Source organism: Debaryomyces hansenii (assembly GCF_000006445.2).
Source record: "Debaryomyces hansenii CBS767 chromosome F complete sequence".
In the NCBI taxonomy this organism is placed as follows: Eukaryota; Fungi; Ascomycota; class Pichiomycetes; order Serinales; family Debaryomycetaceae; genus Debaryomyces; species Debaryomyces hansenii.
Window position 1 is genome coordinate 2,220,468 of NC_006048.2, and position 20,743 is coordinate 2,241,210.

The 20,743-nt window shown below is 36.3% G+C and overlaps 9 protein-coding genes across 9 annotated transcripts; 5 read left to right on the plus strand and 4 right to left on the minus strand. All coding sequences in view use genetic code 12, as the record gives it.

Annotated features, from left to right (window-relative positions):
• Positions 1 to 64: 64 nt before the first annotated feature.
• Positions 65 to 3,220, plus strand: DEHA2F26642g (DEHA2F26642p; the record flags this gene model as incomplete). Its single annotated transcript, XM_461497.1, has 1 exon — positions 65 to 3,220. The coding sequence occupies one exon, from the start codon at positions 65 to 67 to the stop codon at positions 3,218 to 3,220; it is 3,156 nt and encodes a 1,051-aa protein (XP_461497.2).
• A 229-nt stretch (positions 3,221 to 3,449) lies between these two features.
• DEHA2F26664g (DEHA2F26664p) lies at positions 3,450 to 4,901 on the plus strand (the record flags this gene model as incomplete). Its single annotated transcript, XM_461498.1, has 1 exon — positions 3,450 to 4,901. The coding sequence occupies one exon, from the start codon at positions 3,450 to 3,452 to the stop codon at positions 4,899 to 4,901; it is 1,452 nt and encodes a 483-aa protein (XP_461498.2).
• Positions 4,902 to 5,166: 265 nt separating this feature from the next.
• Positions 5,167 to 5,622, plus strand: DEHA2F26686g (DEHA2F26686p; the record flags this gene model as incomplete). Its single annotated transcript, XM_461499.1, has 1 exon — positions 5,167 to 5,622. One exon carries the CDS (start codon positions 5,167 to 5,169, stop codon positions 5,620 to 5,622), a length of 456 nt encoding a protein of 151 aa, XP_461499.1.
• Positions 5,623 to 5,727: 105 nt separating this feature from the next.
• Positions 5,728 to 7,803, minus strand: DEHA2F26708g (DEHA2F26708p; the record flags this gene model as incomplete). Its single annotated transcript, XM_461500.1, has 1 exon — positions 5,728 to 7,803. One exon carries the CDS (start codon positions 7,801 to 7,803, stop codon positions 5,728 to 5,730), a length of 2,076 nt encoding a protein of 691 aa, XP_461500.2.
• Positions 7,804 to 7,954: 151 nt separating this feature from the next.
• On the minus strand, positions 7,955 to 8,992 carry DEHA2F26730g (DEHA2F26730p; the record flags this gene model as incomplete). Its single annotated transcript, XM_461501.1, has 1 exon — positions 7,955 to 8,992. One exon carries the CDS (start codon positions 8,990 to 8,992, stop codon positions 7,955 to 7,957), a length of 1,038 nt encoding a protein of 345 aa, XP_461501.2.
• A 160-nt stretch (positions 8,993 to 9,152) lies between these two features.
• Positions 9,153 to 12,569, plus strand: DEHA2F26752g (DEHA2F26752p; the record flags this gene model as incomplete). The annotated part of the gene is made up of 1 exon (XM_461502.1): positions 9,153 to 12,569. One exon carries the CDS (start codon positions 9,153 to 9,155, stop codon positions 12,567 to 12,569), a length of 3,417 nt encoding a protein of 1,138 aa, XP_461502.2.
• A 711-nt stretch (positions 12,570 to 13,280) lies between these two features.
• DEHA2F26774g (DEHA2F26774p) lies at positions 13,281 to 14,915 on the minus strand (the record flags this gene model as incomplete). Its single annotated transcript, XM_461503.1, has 1 exon — positions 13,281 to 14,915. One exon carries the CDS (start codon positions 14,913 to 14,915, stop codon positions 13,281 to 13,283), a length of 1,635 nt encoding a protein of 544 aa, XP_461503.2.
• A 2,093-nt stretch (positions 14,916 to 17,008) lies between these two features.
• On the plus strand, positions 17,009 to 18,823 carry DEHA2F26796g (DEHA2F26796p; the record flags this gene model as incomplete). The annotated part of the gene is made up of 1 exon (XM_461504.1): positions 17,009 to 18,823. The coding sequence occupies one exon, from the start codon at positions 17,009 to 17,011 to the stop codon at positions 18,821 to 18,823; it is 1,815 nt and encodes a 604-aa protein (XP_461504.2).
• Positions 18,824 to 19,111: 288 nt separating this feature from the next.
• Positions 19,112 to 20,716, minus strand: DEHA2F26818g (DEHA2F26818p; the record flags this gene model as incomplete). The annotated part of the gene is made up of 1 exon (XM_461505.1): positions 19,112 to 20,716. One exon carries the CDS (start codon positions 20,714 to 20,716, stop codon positions 19,112 to 19,114), a length of 1,605 nt encoding a protein of 534 aa, XP_461505.2.
• Positions 20,717 to 20,743: the final 27 nt, after the last annotated feature.

Consider the following 20,743-nt stretch of genomic DNA (forward strand, 5'->3'; position numbering starts at 1 on the left):
AAAGCAAGGCAAAAGAACTCTTCCCATTGTTTTAGTCATATTTGATATAAATATATAAGTAATCATGAAGTTATCCACGGAGACGGTTAATAAATTGCAGCTGGATGCATCTAATATTAGAAATATCTGTATCTTGGCGCATGTCGATCATGGTAAAACCTCTTTAAGTGATTCGCTTCTTGCTACTAATGGGATTATCTCGCAGAGAATGGCAGGAAAGGTTAGATATTTGGACTCTCGAGAAGATGAGCAATTGAGAGGTATAACAATGGAAGCATCTGCTATATCGCTATATTTCAAGGTTATGCGTCGTAAAGAATCCAAGGAAGGACAAGCAGAACCAGAAACCGAAATCAAAGAGCATTTGATCAATTTGATCGATTCGCCAGGTCATATTGACTTTTCTTCGGAAGTCTCTACTGCATCGAGACTATGTGATGGTGCTGTTGTCTTAGTAGATGTTGTTGAAGGTGTCTGTTCTCAAACAATTAACGTTTTGAGACAATGTTGGATTGACTCTTTGAAGCCAATTTTGGTTTTAAATAAAATTGATAGATTAGTAACTGAGTGGAAATTGACCCCATTGGAAGCCTATCAGCATTTATCAAGAGTTATAGAACAAGTTAATTCTGTTATTGGTTCATTTTACGCAGGAGAAAGGATGGAGGACGATATGATTTGGAGAGAAAAAGGTGAGATTGGTGAGTTTATTGAAAAAGACGATGAAGACATCTATTTTTCTCCTGAGAAAAATAATGTTATATTCTCATCGGCTGTTGATGGTTGGGCCTTTTCTATTAATACCTTTGCAAAGATCTATCTGGCGAAATTGGGATTTTCACACAATGTTTTATCAAAAACCTTATGGGGTGATTTTTACCTTGATATGAAAAACAAGAAAATCATTCCTGGTAAAAAACTTAAAACAACCAACAACTCAGCGAAGCCTTTATTTGTTTCCTTAATTTTAGAACAAATATGGTCTATTTATGAACATTGTATCATGGAGAGAAATCAAGAGAAGCTTGAAAAAATAATAGAAAAATTAGGAACTCAAGTGAATCCAAGAGATTTACGTTCAAAAGAATACAAGAAGTTGTTGAACTTGATTATGTCGCAATGGATTCCAGTAAGTCATGCATTATTGGGCGCTGTTATAGAATCCATTCCAAGTCCAATTATTGCACAACAGAAAAGAATAGGCAAGTTATTAGATGAATGTATTTATGATGCCGTTGATGATACCAAAGAGAAATCGAGTTTACTTGATCCCGCATTCGAGCAGGCTATGCTTAATTGTGATTCTTCTGATCCAGAAAACCACACCATGGCCTACGTTTCCAAAATGATTTCAATTCCCGAGGAAGATTTACCGAAAGATGTTGCTGCAGGTGCTGTTTTGACTGCAGAAGAAATCATGGAAAGGGGACGAAAGGCAAGAGAATTAGCTAAAAAGGCTTCAGAAGCAGCTGCTGTTTTGCAAGATAGTAGAACACAGGATGAGTTTAGTTTGCCCCAACAAGCTAAAGACCCGTTCGAATGGGAATTTGAAGAAGATGATTTTGAAGAGGAAGAGACTGATGAAGATGATAACCTAACCACTCCAGAAACCCTCATAGCATTTACTCGTATTTATTCGGGGTCATTAATTAAAGGTCAAACTATTACTGTTGTTGGTCCAAAATACGATCCTTCCATACCCAACGACCACGAAAATAACAAAGATCAAATTTCACATAACATTGAAATCAAGGATTTATTTTTGATCATGGGTAAGGAATTTGTTAAAATGGATAAGGTTCCTGCCGGTAATATTGTTGGTGTTGTTGGTCTTGATTCAATTGTGTTAAAAAATGCAACATTATGTTCAGAAATTAAGGATAAACCTTATGTGAATTTAGCTTCTTCTTCGACATTGATACATAATAAGCCTATTATGAAGGTCGCAGTTGAGCCTACTAATCCAAGTAGATTAGGTAAATTAGAAAGGGGACTTGATATGCTTTCTAAGGCAGACCCTATATTGGAATGGTATGTCGACGATGACTCTGGTGAAATTATTATATGTGTTGCTGGTGAACTTCACTTAGAAAGAAGCTTGAAGGATTTAGAGGAAAGGTTCGCTAAAGGTTGTGAAGTCAGTGTGAAGGAACCAGTTATTCCTTTCAGAGAAGGACTCGCAATTCACCAACCGGATAATCGTGATGAAGATGAAGACGAAGAAATTGTATTGGAAGGTGTAGATTTAGATTTTGATATCTTCCCATTACCGATAGAAGTAACTAAGTTTTTAATTAATAACGAAGCTGAAATCGCCAATATGGTAAATGTCAGCCGGAAAACAGCTTCATCATCGGACAGTTCGTTGCAATTTAAGGAAAGGCTTATAACATGTTTTGAAGAAAGTGATGATGTTGACCGCATCAAGCAGGAGACTGGCTTCAGACTGCTTGCAGATCTTGTTGATAGTATCGTTTCGTTGGGACCAAAGAGAGTGGGCCCCAACGTACTCATTGAGAGTAAATCCAATAATAACCAAATGAGACGCTTGTTCAACAAAAGTACTGAAAGTACTAAATTTGAATTCGAAAACAACGTATTAAATGGGTTCCAGCTTGCGATGAACGAAGGGCCTTTGGCATCTGAATCCATGCAAGGGGTTTTAGTGGTCCTTCGCAAGAGTGAAACATCGCAAGATGTTGATATAGATGAATCTAAAGTTTCTAATCTCCCAGGAAGAGTCATCACATTTACTCGTGATTTGATCCATCAATCTTTCTTGCTGAAAGCTCCTCGTTTGTTTTTGGCTATGTACACATGTGATATTCAGGCCTCAGCTGAAGTTTTGGGTAAGGTGTATGCCGTTGTCCAAAAAAGAGGTGGTGCTATCATATCAGAAGAAATGAAGGAGGGTACTCCATTTTTCACCATTGAAGCACGTATTCCTGTGGTCGAAGCATTTGGTTTCTCCGAAGATATCAGAAAGAAGACATCGGGTGCTGCTAGTCCACAATTAGTTTTCGACGGTTTCGATATGTTAGATATCGATCCATTTTGGATTCCACATACAGAAGAAGAACTTGAAGAACTTGGTGAATTCGCTGAAAGAGAAAACGTTGCAAGAAGATATATGAATACAATTAGAAGACGTAAGGGTTTATTCGTTGATGAAAAGGTCGTCAAGAATGCAGAGAAACAAAGAACTTTGAAGAAGGATTAGTCTTAGCTAAGGTATAATCTCTAGATGTCATTAGTTAGTATATATATTCAGTTCCAGGTTTGTGTCACTTTATTTTAAAATCCACAAACTTCTCTAACGAGGCCATCTAAAAAAATTGTAGTAAGCGCTCCATTGATCTTCAAAGATTGGAATTAAATCGTAGATTCAGACAATAATTGATGGTAAGAACCCAAACAAGGAGCAGACAGATTTATATGTTTCATATATAATGCCTATTAAAGAATCGAATTCTAGTCTGGTGGAGAAGGAAGCAAACGCACTTAAAGCACAAAACCCCAATCAACATAACCAAGAGGTGAATAGTAATGGTAAAAGTATACCGGGTAAGCTTGATCCGCAAAAGCTATTTGACTTGGTTTCCAAAAACTATGATACCTGGCTGCAGGTAATGAGTAAGCAGTTCAAAGAGGAAGAAAATTTTCTGCCGTTTCCTAAAGATGAATCGATGGATAAAAATTCACAACCGATTTTCAATTACACCTTGTTAGAGGCCTTGGAGAAGGCATCTTCAGATTTTTCAGAAAAAGCGAATGATACAAATATAAAGGATGGTAAGAAAGTCATACCGAGTAACGAGCAACAAGTCAAAGAGAAATCGCCACAGGCCATTGGCGAGGTGGGAAGTTCAAACGTTGAAAAGACTTCTTCGACGTCGTGTGAATCTCTATTGAAGGAATCTGAAATTAACTTTCTTCGGAACAAAATAACACAAATGATAGCATCGAATAATTTTTCGATAAATAATTACAAGACCCCAAAACGAGAAGGATTCTCACTTTATGATACACAGGATGAAGAAGGATTGCACGACGGCAATACGGATCAGTTCTATGATGATGAACAGGATGATTATGATTTGGAAGAGGTTCAAGATGACTTTCTGTATGATTATTTGGGTCAACGCCGTATTGAAGTTGAACTAAATACAGCACCTGAATGTGAAACACACGGGTTTGAAGAATGCGATTGTCCAATCTTTCACACAGGGAGAGGAGGTGAATATCGTAATGGCTCATATGGTTTTGATGAAGATGAAGACGGCCCGTCTTGTGAGTTCACGTTTGAATATGATAATAAAGGAAAACTAGTGCCCACGTATAGTAATGTGGAAGAAAAATTAAGGTTAATGAATTTGGAATCTAGAATTTCAACAAATAGTAATCGTAATAACTTGCAATTACCGTCGATAAACGAAATAAATGCTGGCGGGTCTCAGAATGCAGACAATTCGTCATCAAAAAGCAAAAAGAAGAATAAGAAGAAAAAAAGATCCAATTCCAATACAACTAACTCAAAGCAATCAAAACCAGTTTCGGATTCACACCCTAACCCAAATGTACATAGCAATCCTGTCTTTGGTTCATGTTGCTTGTTTTGCGAGTACGAGGTAATATATGGCTCGAAGCCTCGCCAGATGATAAAATGGTACGATCAGAGAGTCCAAAAAGAAGAGCAAAGAAGACTAGAAATAAAAACAAAGCTTGAAAATGCCAAGCTGAGAGCTTTAAAGAAGCAAAGAGAGTTGAGGCAGAAGCAATTACAACAGAATAGCTTAGAACAACCACCTTCGCATACAAAAACAGAAATTAATACCATTCCAAGCAGCCCCAAGGATGAGACTCAACTCAGTAATTTGGAAGTACACAATGTTCATAAATAGTAATTGACGAGTATTTTACTAAAGGTATATATCTGTATATTAGCCCATACTTAGCATAGTTTCAATAGTACATATTTTTTTTGGCGCACTATTTTGAAAAATATCTCTCCACGACAAAGGGGTCACATGAAATTGATCTTGTGGATAGGAATACGGATTGCTATCTTGTACTAGGAAACGGGTATAATAAAGATGAGTTCGTCAACAAAATGAGATAAAAATTAACCAGTATTAGTTATTCTTTATCGTTAATTATTGAAATATAATGCTATCACGAAGTGCTTCGGAAACACCTGCTATAAGAACTGGATCATTTACCCCAGGACCAAGTCATATGAATACTTCAATTACATGGGTCAAAGATTGGTACAGTCCGGATATAAATAATACATCATTTCAAAATAACGGAGGTAGCTTTGAACCTCATAGTATAAAATTGAAGGGATGGCATAAGACTAGCGTTGATTCGAACAATAATCCGGCTGTGAAATTTGATTCTGCTGATACTTTAGACTTAAATAACTGGAAGTATTATGAAGAAGTGGTAATTATGAACCATTTGGGCGATGATGGCGTCTCTGGAAATGGTACAAGTGAAGGTGTCCCTGAGAATGGCATAAGTGAAGATAATGCTGTATCGAAAGATGAGTTGAGTTCAGCCTTAAGCATCAAAAATCAAGACGAAGAAATTGTTTCATTATCAGGCATTACAGACACCTAAACTAGGAAGGACAGTTTAGGATTTTTATCGCTAAATATATTATATAAGTGAGGAGTATGTAATTCCTCTTCTAATTAATTCTATAAGTATTTGGGGGTGGAACAATTAATTCTTCTGATTAGCTTGTTTCAAACAGATAAAGCACATAGCTCGTCTGGCGAGATTAACAGCTTGCTGTAATTCACATTGTTTCTCAAAGTTCCAGTTATCCTCCTCTGGTATAGTAGAAACATCAACTCCCTCTCGTTCCAAGCACTGGAACTTCTTTCTTACATTTTGTAAGCGTATCATTTCCCTCGGGTCACCCAGGGGAGAACAAACAATCAACATGGTATTCTCTGGTAACACAGAATATATTCTCGTGAGTCTTTCGTCAAGCTTGCGAAATAAATGATTCTTATCTTCTGCTGAATCGACACTTGATTCAGATTGATTATCAGATAGTCCAATGTACCCATCATATGTCTTTGGAATTGGTGACCAGCCCTTATTAAATTCAAGTTCCCTCAATTTCAAAAGAGTTAAATCTGTACGATCTACATTATTAGCAAGATGATCAATTGCTTCGTCATCGTTACTAACTTGTACCTTCTGCAATTGATTTTGAGAACCTTTAGTATCTGCATCACGAACTGGGGTATAATCTATGAACAAGGAGTTTATTGGATCATGGGATATGCTGTTTTTTACATTTAAACGATCCTTATTAATTCTTTCGAACAATGAGGTTTCATTCATATTTTTTCCAAAATATTCACCTTCTTGTAACTTCACCTTAATTAAATCTAGGCATGCCTTTGCATCTTCTACTGATGAGTGGCCATTCCCTGCATTTTCACCTTCTTGAATCAGTCTACTTAAATATTTTTCAGAAAGCCATTTCAAAGAGGGTTTCAGAGGAGGGCCCCTATGATGTTCAAATACAAGTGCTGTATCAATAATTCTGGGGTGCTTTATGTGCATTACGTTCAAATCTGATTCCAATGAGTGGCCTATTAAAATGTCATCGGTCGATACAATACTGAGTATCTTCTCCTGAATATCTTTTATGTTTGTTGTAATACCCTCCAATTTAGCTTCTGTAATTCCAGAATATTTAGTGAGATAATCAGTAATTACTTCATCTGGTTTGACCAACAGATCTATTACAACATCACCTTGGAAATTTATTAATGATATACGAGTCAATACCTTACCTGATGCCGCCTGACAAAATTCACAATCCAAAGCAAAAGTGTGCGACCCTTCATGGTCGAACTGCCTAGTTTGCACCCATTCACATGAATCTACATTATTAAGATGTTCATCATTTTCAACTAGGTTAGAATGAATAGGATAATTATTTTGAACCATGTCTTCTTTGCTCAATAGAAGATTCCATACTGTCAACTTAGCTTTCCTCAGGCTATCGATTTGATCTTTCTTTTCTTTCTTTGTCAACGGTACATTAGTGAGTGTGTGCAACGCCAGGAATAACGAATCTTTGCTACCTGGTGCGGTTACTTGAATCAATGAGTCAAAATTTTCGTTAAAAAACCCTAGTCCCTCAGTTTTCAACGTCTCACACATAGGTACAAATTTATCATCTCGATAAGTAGAAGTTGGCTCTAAAAATTCGTCCGTGACTAACCCTGGGACGAAGCAGAATACCACCTTCTTTATCTCTGTTATTTGCTTTAATCTTATCCAGGATAAATTATGATTTAAGTCTTTGTTGAAAATGTGAATGATTAGATCTCGGATATTAGTAAGTGAAAGTTTCTTGATAGATGGATGCTTTTTATCGGCGCTTGCGCTTGTAACTAACTCAAATGTAGGCGGTTCTTGGGACTTTTTTAATTTCTTTTTGTGAATCTTGTTGTCAGATTTCAATGAGCTATTCTTGTTATTGTTGGATGTGACTGACGAAGTCGATGACCTCCTTCTCTTTGAACGTTCTTTATTATTAGGTTGTTTTGATCCTTCATATTTGTCCTTGAATCCAAGCAAAGATGTGTCGACGTCTGTTTCTTCGTTTACAGACGTGATTGAAACCGCTGAGTCTCGTCTACTTCCATCAGATGCCTTTAAAAACTCTGCCACCAGGTGACGAGGATTTTCTTCTTCTTCCAAGTTAGCAATCGAAATTGAAAGCCTGGCAGTATTTTTACTTAGTGGGTCGTTTGCTTCGACTTCTGGCATAATGCTTGGAATAATCTGGAGGTAACGTCATTGTTAATTCTTCTTTTATTTCAAGACAAAACTCTGAAATATTGTCGGAGATGTTCCGCGCGTGTATACAGGGTGCCATCAACATATATCAGTTTACATCTATAATACTATGATAAATAAACTATGATCCAGATTGTAGTTTCTCCAACACTTCTTCGAGTGATATACTTTGTTTCTTCTGTATTTCATGAGTTTTCTTGGAATTGTTGTGATCGGGGAATAACAATGAAAATAAATCATTCTTGCATTCTTCGGCCGTGCGATGTTCAGCTGTATTTTGGTCGACATGGGAATTTATAGAGTCAATGTAAGCATTGTACATCAAATTGAGTTTATTAAATTCATTTTCATTTGCAAGTATATGGTACTTTAAGTTGTCCTTTTCATGGATTGCGGATGTAGCCAATATTTGTATTTTGTTCCATGAATCCCATCCTTTCGGTGACAAGAGACGTACTTGCACATTTCCGTTATTCCCGCTTTGATCCGATTCATAAATAGCAATTGGCTCAGGAGTAGTCCTACTCTGTTGGATTCGTTGGGTTTGGGTTATGTCATGATGACCAATTTGCAGCAAAAAACTCAAAATTATTTTCTCGTTTGTCATGAGTGCTTGTGTGTTCGATGTACATACAAAAGTACCGCCATGTTTTAAGGATACGAATCTAAGTAATTGTTGTAAAAATACGCTTCTGGGTGATAAGTGATCATTCTTAAGGTCCACATTATCAAGCACCACAACTAACTCAAACGGTAAAGGTACATCACAATGCCCGGGTGGAAAGTTCAATTCCGCTTCATCTAAATCGTACCCGCCAGTATCATTTCCATATTGCATTTCTTTTAAGTAGTAAGCGTATTCTTCTGCAAATTGATTCTTGTTTTGTAGCCTTCCTTCATCGTTATCAAATGAATTGAGAAATACCATTGTCAGTATAAATGCTTCGATATTACTAAGAACTGTTATTATGGTTACTTTTCCAAGTGTATCCTGTGATAATTGTGTCCTAAGATGTTTTTCGAAGATGTTTAAATTGGAAATGACGTAGATATCATGCCTATTTGTATACAAATAATTTATAGACAGTGTTGCATATTGATGTAATATTATTATAGTATCCTTCTGTGAAGAGCTTGTATCAAAAATGTTCGGGCTCATGTTAATATGTAACTCCTAAGACGTATTGGTCTACTAGAGCTTGGGTTGTTGTTTTAACATTTTTTGCTTTGTGTAATTTTTAAAACAAGCTATATCAAATGATCATAAAAACTAGGCATATACTATAATTATTCCAGTTCTATCGATAGTAGTCCCAGCTATGGATAAACCTAAGAAACAAGGCAAAGGTGGGAATCCGATTGCCGAAGAATCTTATAATCAGTTTATTGGTGATTCATCAAATTTGCCCAATGACCAGGTAATTAATGATATATTTCTGTCTCGTAAGACCCAGCATGCTGAAGATGCTGTAGATTATGAAGATATCGATGAATTAGCTGATGATGATGAAATTGACTTAAATGACGAACAGGAATCAAGTATTCCTCATGATGATGTAGATAATAACGAAGGAGACCTTCAAGAACAGGCCGATGAAGAATTTGACAATATGTTTGGAAACGATGGCGGTGAAGAAAACAACATGGATGAAGATAAGTTTGGTTCGTATTCGGACAATAATAATCGTCTATTTAATGACTTGAATAATACTGACAACTTGGTTGATGATGATGGTTTTCATGATTTGAACATGGGTGGAATATTTGAAGATGATATACAAAATAGGGAGAGTCATTCTGCGCAACCAGACAGAAAGCGGGCCCGCCCATTGGAACTGGAGGAGAATAGAAGAATAAAGAAGCAAAAGCTCGCAAGAATTGTAAAGAAACTAGAAGAGAGGAATACGAAGAAGAGTTTAGCTTACTATTTCCCCAATTATGCTAAAGATAAACCATTTAACAATCACACGTTGTTTCTACCATCTCCCAAGTACTATTCCTATCTTCGTCCCCCAATAGCATTAAAATCTAACGTTAAACCATTAATTCCAAATAAATTATCATTGAAAATTGATGTTGACCAAAGAAAATTATTTAAGGCTAAAAAGTTACCACTAAACGACAGCTCCGAGAATGCAAAAAATAACATAATAAATATCACGTCAAACGATTTAGACATAATAGAAGAATTAGAAAAAAAAGGCGTTCAAAAGGTATCTAACCTAAACCCAATTTCATTCTTGAGTCTGGATGGAACAAATAATGATAAGTTTTCTGAATTCTCGAAAGACTTGATTCTATCTACGACTTATTGGGATGATGATGCCATTATTAATGCAGGTGATAAAAAGTACGATACTGGCGTTCCTGTCAAAGTCGAGCAAAGATCACTTGATATGGAATCTGATTACGAAGAGGATGAAAACATATTTAATGGACAAATAACTGAAAAGAACTTGAAGTTAGACATGAACGATCCTAATTTATTATTTGTGCCTGATAAGTCTGCATCTGAAAAAACAAAATCCAAGGCTGTTATTCCTACTAATGAAAAATTATTGGAAATGAAATTCAATATTTCTAATGATAAAGAATATGAAATATTAAAGAATAATTACAATACAAAGGTTAGAAGTCAATTGAGTAACTTAAATATTGAACATTCAATTCCAGCACTACGGTTGCAAACTCCTTACTATAGAGTTAAGTTGACTAAAGAGGAAGCAAGATCTTTCCATAGACCTAAATTTAATGTCAGGCCGGGTACATTAATAAGTTTTTCGAAATTGAAGTTGCGTAAGAAGAAAAAGGACAGAGGTAAAACATCCCAAGAAATATTTACAAAGTCTTCGGATTTAACAACTTCAGACACGAGTGCTCTTATTGGGATGGAATACGCAGAAGAATATCCTCAAATTTTATCGAATTTTGGTATGGGTTCTAAATTAATTAATTATTATCGAAAGGAAAAGGAAGATGATAATTCGAGACCAAAAGCTCCGTTAGGTGAAACTCATGTTCTCGGTGTAGAAGATAGATCACCGTTCTGGAATTTTGGCCATGTTGCTAAGGGTGATTTTGTCCCAACTCTATACAACAATATGGTACGTGCTCCCGTTTTCAAACATGACACTACCCAAACCGACTTTTTGCTTGTTCGATCACAGGGAGCTGGTAATCATCAAAAATATTTCTTGAGAAATATTAATCATCTCTTTGCTGTGGGAAATACATTTCCTGCTGTGGAAGTCCCTGCTCCACATTCTAGGAAAGTTACTAATACTTCTAAAAACAGGTTGAAGATGATTGTATTTCGTGCAATGAATATGAATGATGAATCCCGTGTTTCTGTAAAGACTATTGCACATCATTTTCCCGATCAAAACGATATGCAAAATCGTCAAAGATTGAAGGAGTTCATGGAATATCAAAAACACGGTGAGGATCAAGGATATTGGAAAATTAAGAATACTGACATTGTGCCGTCAGAAGACGAGATTAGATCTATGATCACTCCTGAAGACGTGGCGTTATTAGACAGTATGCAATATGGGCAGCAGACATTGGAGGATTTGGCCTTTTTGTTCAGTAATGAGGCAGGATCCAAAAAAGAGGATATCAAAAAGGAAAATAAGAAAGACAAATCTAGAGATGAGAATACTAGTGATGGTGAAAAAGAGAAAGACAAACCTAAAGAGAAGAATGAGAAAGAGAAGAAATCAAAATTGAAAGATAAGGACAATGATAAAGATAGAGATAGGGATCTTGAAGAAGAAGAAGAACTCGCACCATGGAATTTAACTCGTAATTTCGTAAATGCCAATCAGACTAAGGCAATGCTCCAACTTAATGGTGAAGGAGACCCTACAGGCATTGGATTAGGATTTTCATTCTTTAGATCGACACAAAAAAGCAGTTTCACTCCATTATTTGCACCCGTTAAGGAAAACGTTCCTAAAAACAATACTGCTGCGTATCAGCAAAAGCTTTATGAGAATGAAGTTTCAAGAATATGGTACGCGCAAAGAAGATCTTTGACTGTAGATCAACTGGATGGTCATGATTTAAGTACTGTGTACAATGAATATAAACCGGCAGACCATGATCGAGCAGTAAAACATAAAATAGCAAAAGATAAAGACATTGCTATTAATGAAGAAATTGGATCTGCCGAGAATAAGGCTTTGAGGATAACAAGAAGATTCCGTGATGAAAATGGTATTGTTCAAAGACGAGTTGATACTATTACTGATCCAAGATTAATACGAGCATATATAAGACGTAGAAAGCAAATTGAAGATGAATTATTAAGGAATGCCGAGGTTGACGATATTATTCCGACGAATGATAAAGAATTAAACAAACTCCGTCGTAAGGCTTTAGAAGAAAAATTGGCTAGTTTGGAAAAGAAAGCCAAGCTGGGGAAAGGTAGAAAACCTTCCAAGGATGTATTGCATATAGCTGCAGCTGCCGGTGGAAAAGTGATCGATGCTAACACTGTAATGTTACCAGACGGTTCTTATGCTTTTGGTGGCAAAGGTATTGGTAAGGGTAAAAGTAAAACTAGAAGATGCGCCTCGTGCGGTGCATTTGGTCACATTAGGACCAATAAGTCATGTCCATTATTTTATCAGAATAATGAAAAAGAAGCTTCTACAGAAACCAACACTACTGTTGGTGCTGAAACTTCTGTACCGCCTCCGTCTTTTCCTCAGGCGGGACCGTCAGGTCAGTAGATATTTCTCGTTCAATACTTGAATCAACATTAATTAAATACACTTCAGTAGTGTATGAAGTAATCTTGTAGGATTCCTCAATTTGTTATTTTCAATAGAAATGCTTATTAAAGATATATGATTTTAAATAATATCTATGATTAGATGTACTATATATTAATAATATTATATATATGTTGAAACTAATTGTTATTGAATTTACCATTCGTCAATCTACACTCAAAACAATCTTTAAAATAATATGGATTAACTATTTAGCTTTAGGTAATAGTTTCATTATTCATTAATTTTTAAAAATATCATATAGAAATACACCCATATCATACCATCAATTTCCTTGACCCTCTTGATTAATAACAGATCATTCTTCTACAACCCAGTAACGATAAGGATGGATGTGCAGACCCTCATATTCTGGATCGGAATTCACGAAGATCTTTTTGAATGCGGAACGTGAATAATAATAATTCGCCATACAGAAAATTTCAAATGAAACAAGGGAACCACCAAAGAGCATTGCCCTCGCAGGGGTTAATTGAGCTAACATTTTGAATAACTTACTAGTTGTAGTAACAATACGTATGAATAAATATTAGAATGCGTGAAGTAAGGAGAGGGTATCACGAAATATATACTTTGATTGCAAAAAGCAATCCCAGTCACACGTATTTTGCGACCAACTGATCTTTTGATATACGAAACCCTAAATGGTCAATACTTCCTTACACCTTCTCCACCCGGTAATATTGGTAAGAACTGACCTATAATTAACATAGGTATATCAAATGGGTCTCTCTTAACGGTCCATGCAGAGCAAAATTCAATATACTCTCTATCTGCAACATCTGACGCTTCATTATGAAATGCAGCCGATGAATTTTTCATTAACTTACATTTCGTAATAATACTCAGGTGTAAATTACCAACAGCCACCGATTTAAACAACTTGAAGTAATTAATAATAGACTCGTCGTCATACATTAATTCCATGATAAAAGTTCGTTTGGACAAAATTTCTGACAAATTAAAACCTAATATACTTAGTAAATCGTTAGAAATGGAAACTATTTCACCCGTTCTACGCCATATGATAGATGGAGAAGAATTAAAAAGTAGTAGTTTTTCGTAGTCTATTAATGATCTTTGAAAAGACATTTCTAAAAACAACAAGTCGTAGGGTTTCAACAAGTTTTTATGGGCAGAAATGAAGGTTGGCCTATAACTAGCAATTAGCTTTAATATGATTAATAAATTGTTACGTTTAGCCTGTCTTTGGTCATGTGCTAGAGAGTTTCCCAGAAACCGTCTCTTTAGAAAGTTAGTTAACAGGTGATACGACTGGGGATAGTCAAAATTCGGAATGCTGTGCATATATATGTCTTGGACTGACTGGTATATGTGATGACTTATTAAGGGAGACACGTAGTCGGTTTTGAGCAGATTTGATGATATGTTGTCTTTATTCATAATTTCGTTTTTAGTACTAAGATTATCTAAACTTAGAGTACCTTCAGGTTGTAAACTTATTGGCACATCATTTGAAACGCCTAAAGCTATGAATGGCCTTGAATCTTTTAGTTTATTAAGCTTCCTCTTAGAATTTGACATATGGTCATTTGAATTATCGAAATCCAACCTAGTATTATTTAACAAAGTATTTGCTGGGGAAATCGTCGCATCGCCATTGTATTCAGAAGCACTGGTATTTGAAGGAGAAGGGGATGATGGCTTCGAATGCAATATTATATCCCCTAGCATGAGGTATTCTTGATTAAGGTAATTGGAATTGAACATAGTATCTATGCTTCTCCTGTTCGAATCCATTTCAGGTTGCTCAGATATTGAATCCCTTAGTGATATAGAATCCGAATGTATTGGTTCGCTATATAATAGTTTATTCAATACATCGTTTGTTGTGTCTAGCATGGTATTTGTAGGGATCGTGGGTCTCTGATCTACGTAGTGCAGTACATTTGATGGACCAGGTTGATTATGTGATGTATTTTCTTGCTGAATTGACTGTAATTCTCCTCTCATGTTTAAGTCTGGTTCCTGTTTAATAATGCTATGGGTATATGGATTCTGGGGAGATTCTGATACACTGGGAGACCTGTAGCTTGACAGAATTGAATTTGTCCTTGATTTCATCTTCTTCACACCAGAGGTATTTAAGTACTTTGCCCGTTTTCTAATAGCGTCATGGCATTGATCACCTAGGTTTCGCTTCATGCAATTCTTGCAAGGCCTCTCATTAGAGCATTGCAAGTGCTTTGAGTGACAAAAAACACAGGCTTTCGAAGCCGGTTTTCTGTTCTTTTTTTCAAGTGGGCTAAGCTTTTTAGTCATCGTGACCGTCTCTATAAGATTCCTTTCAATAGTCCCTGATTTGATGGCTTGAACCGGGGGTTTAAAAAACTCTGGGGTATTGGATATATTTATTGTAAAAATTCCCGGGAAAAGTAGGAAGTGGCCTCGGAATCATCGCACAACATATTTTTCAGTGGGGGAAAAATGAGTACTGACTACCTTAGCAGCTAAATTCAAGCACATTGACAATAATGCCATATGTCTATGACGGTATATCTACATATATGTAGTCTGTCTAATTCTACGTCCACTGTAGTGAAATTTATACAACATTTGTGCTAATCTAAGGCAAGATCATTAGACATTATCTAAATGAAAACTTTTTGTTTATACGGAATTCAACTCCGCTAAAACACATTTCCATCCCTTACTAGAATTCCCTTAATTATGCTTGGACGTATATCATCCCGTTCATTTATGTAAAGTGATCTACGAAAATTCCAATATAGGTTCCAAATAGTCATGGAAGCTCGCTCGTGATACATTCACAATTGTATATATAGAACTATAATTTACTACTTGAGACCAATCAAGCCAAAATTACAAATGCAGCAAGCCCTTCCAATCGTAAATCTACCATAATCTTAAACTTAGGTAAGATTCGCGTATTTTTCGTTTCTTTTGATGAGCCATCTGGAGGGGTTCATTTTTCAAGGCTTCTGCAAGCACATCTTGACAACATAAACCAGAACCAAAAGGTAGGCCAAATCTCAACTGCATATAGATATTTTGGTTACATTTTTCTTGCTGATCACCTTTCGTTTTCGAAGCTGATTATTTTGTTTTTCGCTATTTATCCGTCCCTCGGTTCCTTAAAACTGAAGAATATTCTTACGTAAGGTGATTTAGCCTTGCCTCAATTTTTGTTGCTGCTTGGGCTATTCTCGCTTACATCTGCGGCTAAACACAGAAGGCCCAAAAATGATCACATTTCTTTAACATTGTACTGGCAATACACTGCATAGCACTCACTATCATTACCTTTCTTTGACAAATATTGAGGCCAGAATAATACAGTGCAACCCAACTACAAACCCAAATATACTTTCTACACAGCCGTAAGGTCATCCGTAAAATCATCAGAGTCCAGTCATCAACACCTCCAACAACAAGTAACACGCTAAACAATTTTTCACCAGTTTCCTCTATCCAGGAACAGAACTAGGAAACTTTACCAAATTGTAAGTATAGGAGGCGCGTCTGTCGCTCGATTAACCTGTCAGTTACAGACTGTCCCCACTCCTGGGATTCGCTACTTGCTGGAATTTCGAACTCTCAAACCATGCATCGAGTCCTACGTGCCTATATTCGTGTAGAAACAAAAAAAAAATTTGTGCCTGGGAGATAGCATCGCAAATGTTTCTTCGACTGTATGCAAGCCCAAGAAAGCCGTGCTGTTACAATACCGAAAACAAAATTCTGTAACAAGTAACGTATCTTCCCCTATGTCTAAAATGCGTGAACACGCTACGCCCTCGTCCTATCACATACTTTTAAGAACATCCCTATTTGTACATCTCATTGTTAACCGAATGTGGCCCATTTGTGCCTACACCTTGTAAACCCGTGCTGGCTGGTCATATTTCTCCCCAACGTACAACCCGATTGCGCTACAGTACTGGGTTTAGCCGTGCTTCTATCAGAGTCGATGTTCTCGGGTAAGCAATTATTTCTTGTCCTTTTGGAGTAACTACTTCTTTGGTCCACTAAATGACACACCTACGGGTGGAGTGAGTGCTCTAAGGATACGATATGTGCATGTACTACATACTTCAATGAAATGTCCTCCATCATGCACTGTCAAAATCTATTTTACAGCCCACATTATCACTTTCCGCGTAGAGCCCAAGGATATTGTCCAATACCGTCGCTCTATCTGTCTTACGATGACATATGTTCACAATTGTTCTGCATATTATGCAAGAAATAGGCTGTATTGCTAGAAAAAAAATACATGATAAATCTCCCTGCACACAAACAATGTCACTATTAAACACCTTTAATGAAAAATATTTGGGGGACTATATATATTTTTTTTTTCTATTTTCTCTAGGTAAGGAGATTCGATACTAATGATTCTACCTAGGCTTTATAACAAGAGACACAGAAATGGTATTCGATTAATGTTTGTCGCCAGTTTCGTGATACTATCTTTGCACCGGTTCTTATCTGACAACGTTGAGCAATACATGCTTGAGAGCCAAGCTTTGAATTTGAACCGAGAATCCAGCTTCAATCCACGAAATATAGCATACGCTGTTTATTCGCATATAAACTCGTACAACGATGAAGACGATATGAGGGATACGATCACCTCGAAGATTAGTGGGGAAAATGGAGAAATACACTTCCATTGGGATGATTGGGTAGATTTGCTGCAGATTGACCACATACTTCGAAAGTACCGAGCGGAATCACCTGAAGGTCAATGTGATAAGGTACTCGATAAGTTTGCGAATGTGAACGGGTATTTCATGGAGTCATATAATAAAAAGGTGTCGAGAGGAATGGCTGATTTATATTGCTTGAAGGATATACCAACCAAGATTATCGCAGTCACGGACGAGTCCATGGTTGAGGTGCCGGTCCATGGGAAGAAACGGATTGGTCCATCCAATTTGCCGGCAAATGTAACCAAGGACCAGTTGGTAGAAGAAATGCTTAAAGTTCAAAACACAGTGCTGTCTAGATTCGAACTGAAGCCATTGAAGAGCGCACAAAAATCCGTTAACGTTAAGGCGGAGGATTTCATATTCAACCCTGACCTTGAGATTTTCAAATTACGGGAAAAGTTGAACACCGATACTATCAAACTGTCCGAATATACGTATTTGAAGTTCTTGGAATACTCTAATAAAGTAGTTGAATACTCGGGCAGATATTTCAAATATCCTTGGATTGTTTCTGATGTGGTCCAAGGTCATTCTCATCATCTTGCATATCCTTTCTTCAGAAGATTCATTGGGGATCGTGAGAGGCAAAGTGTACTTCACCACATGATACGAGCATGGTTTCAATTTGCCGAAGCTGCAGAAATGCCAAGCTGGATAAATTATGGTTCGTTATTAGGATGGGCACATAATGGAGTAAATATGCCATGGGATACTGATGTGGATGTTCAAATGCCAATTGTGCATTTGGACAGACTAGGAAGAGAGTATAATCAATCTATTATACTTGAAAATCCAAGATATGGTAATGCGAAGTATCTTCTTGAAATTGCTCCTACGTATATAAGGCAAGGAAATGGTAAGAATTTTATTGATGCAAGATTTATTGATATTAACTCGGGTCTCTATATCGATATCTCTGCCTTGTCTCATTCAGGAAGTACTCCACCAAATGACTTATTTGATGGATTAACTAAAAAAGAAGAGCACAAATCGTTACTGGTTCATTGTAAGAACTGGAATTGGCATACTCTAGATGAGATTTTACCAATAAGACACACCTACTTTGAAGGTGGTGATGCATACATACCGAATAATGTTTCCAGGATTTTAAGTAGAAAATACGGGAAAGAATCATTTACTACTAAGATCCATGCTTTCAATCATAATTACCAGAAGGACATCAATTTATGGGTCTCTGATGAATTATGTGAAAGTTCACCTAACGTTAATAGGTTCCAAAATAATGACAAAAGTACATTAACATTAAAAGGTGCTTGTGATGAAATAATATTACAGGATGAGTACCAGATTGCTTATGAATGTACTGAAAGACATAAACAATTGGAGTTAGATGTTGATAATAGTTTAGAATATCAAATAGATGAAAAGGGAAATTTACCTTACTTTCGAAAGGATGCATGGGATTATTATAACGATATAAATAAAAATGTTGTTAAGCATGATCGTTGGTATATAAAAGAAGATGTTGTCTAGCATTAATCTCACAATAAATATAACTATCATATGTATGAGGTGTAGTTTATAGCTCAGTATTGTATTTCTAAGGGCACCTAGAGGCTTAAATTCATCATCACGGCTCCATATAACAGCAATTTAGAGCGGCCTATTCTAGTAATAGAATTTACAAATGGTACGTAAATCTGGTGTTACAACTTTTTTTTTTAGCTATGTTCTATAGAAGTACAAAACAGACTTGAAAATGGGATCCATCATCAATGCATGATGAAGCATTCTTTGATATGTTTTCTTCGTCAAGCAATATTAATTATTTAATTCTCTAATCAACAAGCTTTGCAATTCGAATTGACCGTCCACATTACTTGCAATCTCAATTTGATGTGGATACTTATCTTCACTCATAAAAAACGTGTTTGTCATGGTTTGAGTACCATCATTGAAATATAACTCTAAAATATTTTTGTCGACGATTCCGTAGATCTTATAAACTGGCATATCATCTTCATCATAATGTGATGGCTCGACGTAAGTTGAGAACTTGTTAGTGAAATAAGGGTTGTTATTGAATTCAACATTTGGAATATCACGATTAAAATAGAACGCAGATACACTTCTGTCAAATCCCACTTTTATCGATTCAGTACTCGAATTCGACATCTGGGAATGAATCAAAATCTCTATATTGGAGAGTGAGTTGCTATCGATGCTCTCTCCGACAACCTTAAACGTGGTATTAAAATCAAGTAAACCTGTAGAAGAGCTAAAGTTCGTAATAACCGAATCATTCTTAGTCAACAAATGATTGTTTTTCTCGACTTTGTTTATAACGTCAAGATTATTTAAAATAGGGGTTTGTATTAATGTCATTATTTTGGTCTCGACGTTTTGATTGACATAGCCCAAAGTATACTTTCTAGCCAAAGACATTGAACTTCTCCAAGGATTAGTTGGTACAACATTGGCATATTGCCAATTAGATGCCCATGCTAAACCGATTACATCTTGCTCGTTATCACTAAATGTTTGGAAAGCGTAAAAATCTTTACCAGCATCCATTACCCTAGTAATCGAATCATCTTGTTTAAATTCAAAACCATCAAACTCCCCAATGAAATATTGGTTGCTAGATCCACCAGCTGGAGAACCTGGGTTAATTGCCAAAAACATAACCCATTTGTAATCATTCGTATTCTCTATTGGAACCTTAATTAATCCTGGACATTCATATTGATTACCTAAATAACCCGATGTAAAATTCGAATGTAAATCCCAGGTCTTTAAATCAAGAGAACCAAATATCTGGATTTTATATTCTTGAGACTTCAGAACGACCATGATCCATTTATTTGTTTCCTCGTGCCAGAAAACCTTTGGGTCACGGAACTGAGTAGAATTTACGTCTATGACTGGATTTTTTTTGTATTTAGTAAAGGTTTCTCCTCCATCTAAAGAATAGGCGATGTCTTGAGTTTGGGTGTCCGGAATGGAATTGGTATAAATTGCAACGACCCTTTGATCCTTATCAATAGATTCATCAAAAAAACCAGACGTATTGTTGTAATCAATCACAATACTCCCAGAGAAAATTCCTTCATCATCATTTTGAGGACCAAGTGCAACCTGATGTTCTTCCCAATGTGTCAAATCCTTAGAACTAGAATGCCCCCAGTATAATGGCTGCCCCCATATTGTGTCGTTTGGATTGTATTGGTAGTATGCATGCCAAACACTGGTTTTCTTATCGTAAAATAAACCGTTCGGATCATTCAACCATCCAACATTTGGTGTCAAATGAATTAAAGGCCTGTTATATGCAGACGTATCCTTGCCTGTATCGATAAACGAAGCAATCACTGGTTCTAAAAGAACACTCATCAAAATAGAAGCAACTAAAGTAGTGATCTTCATTCTATATCGTGCAACATTTCTATCTGA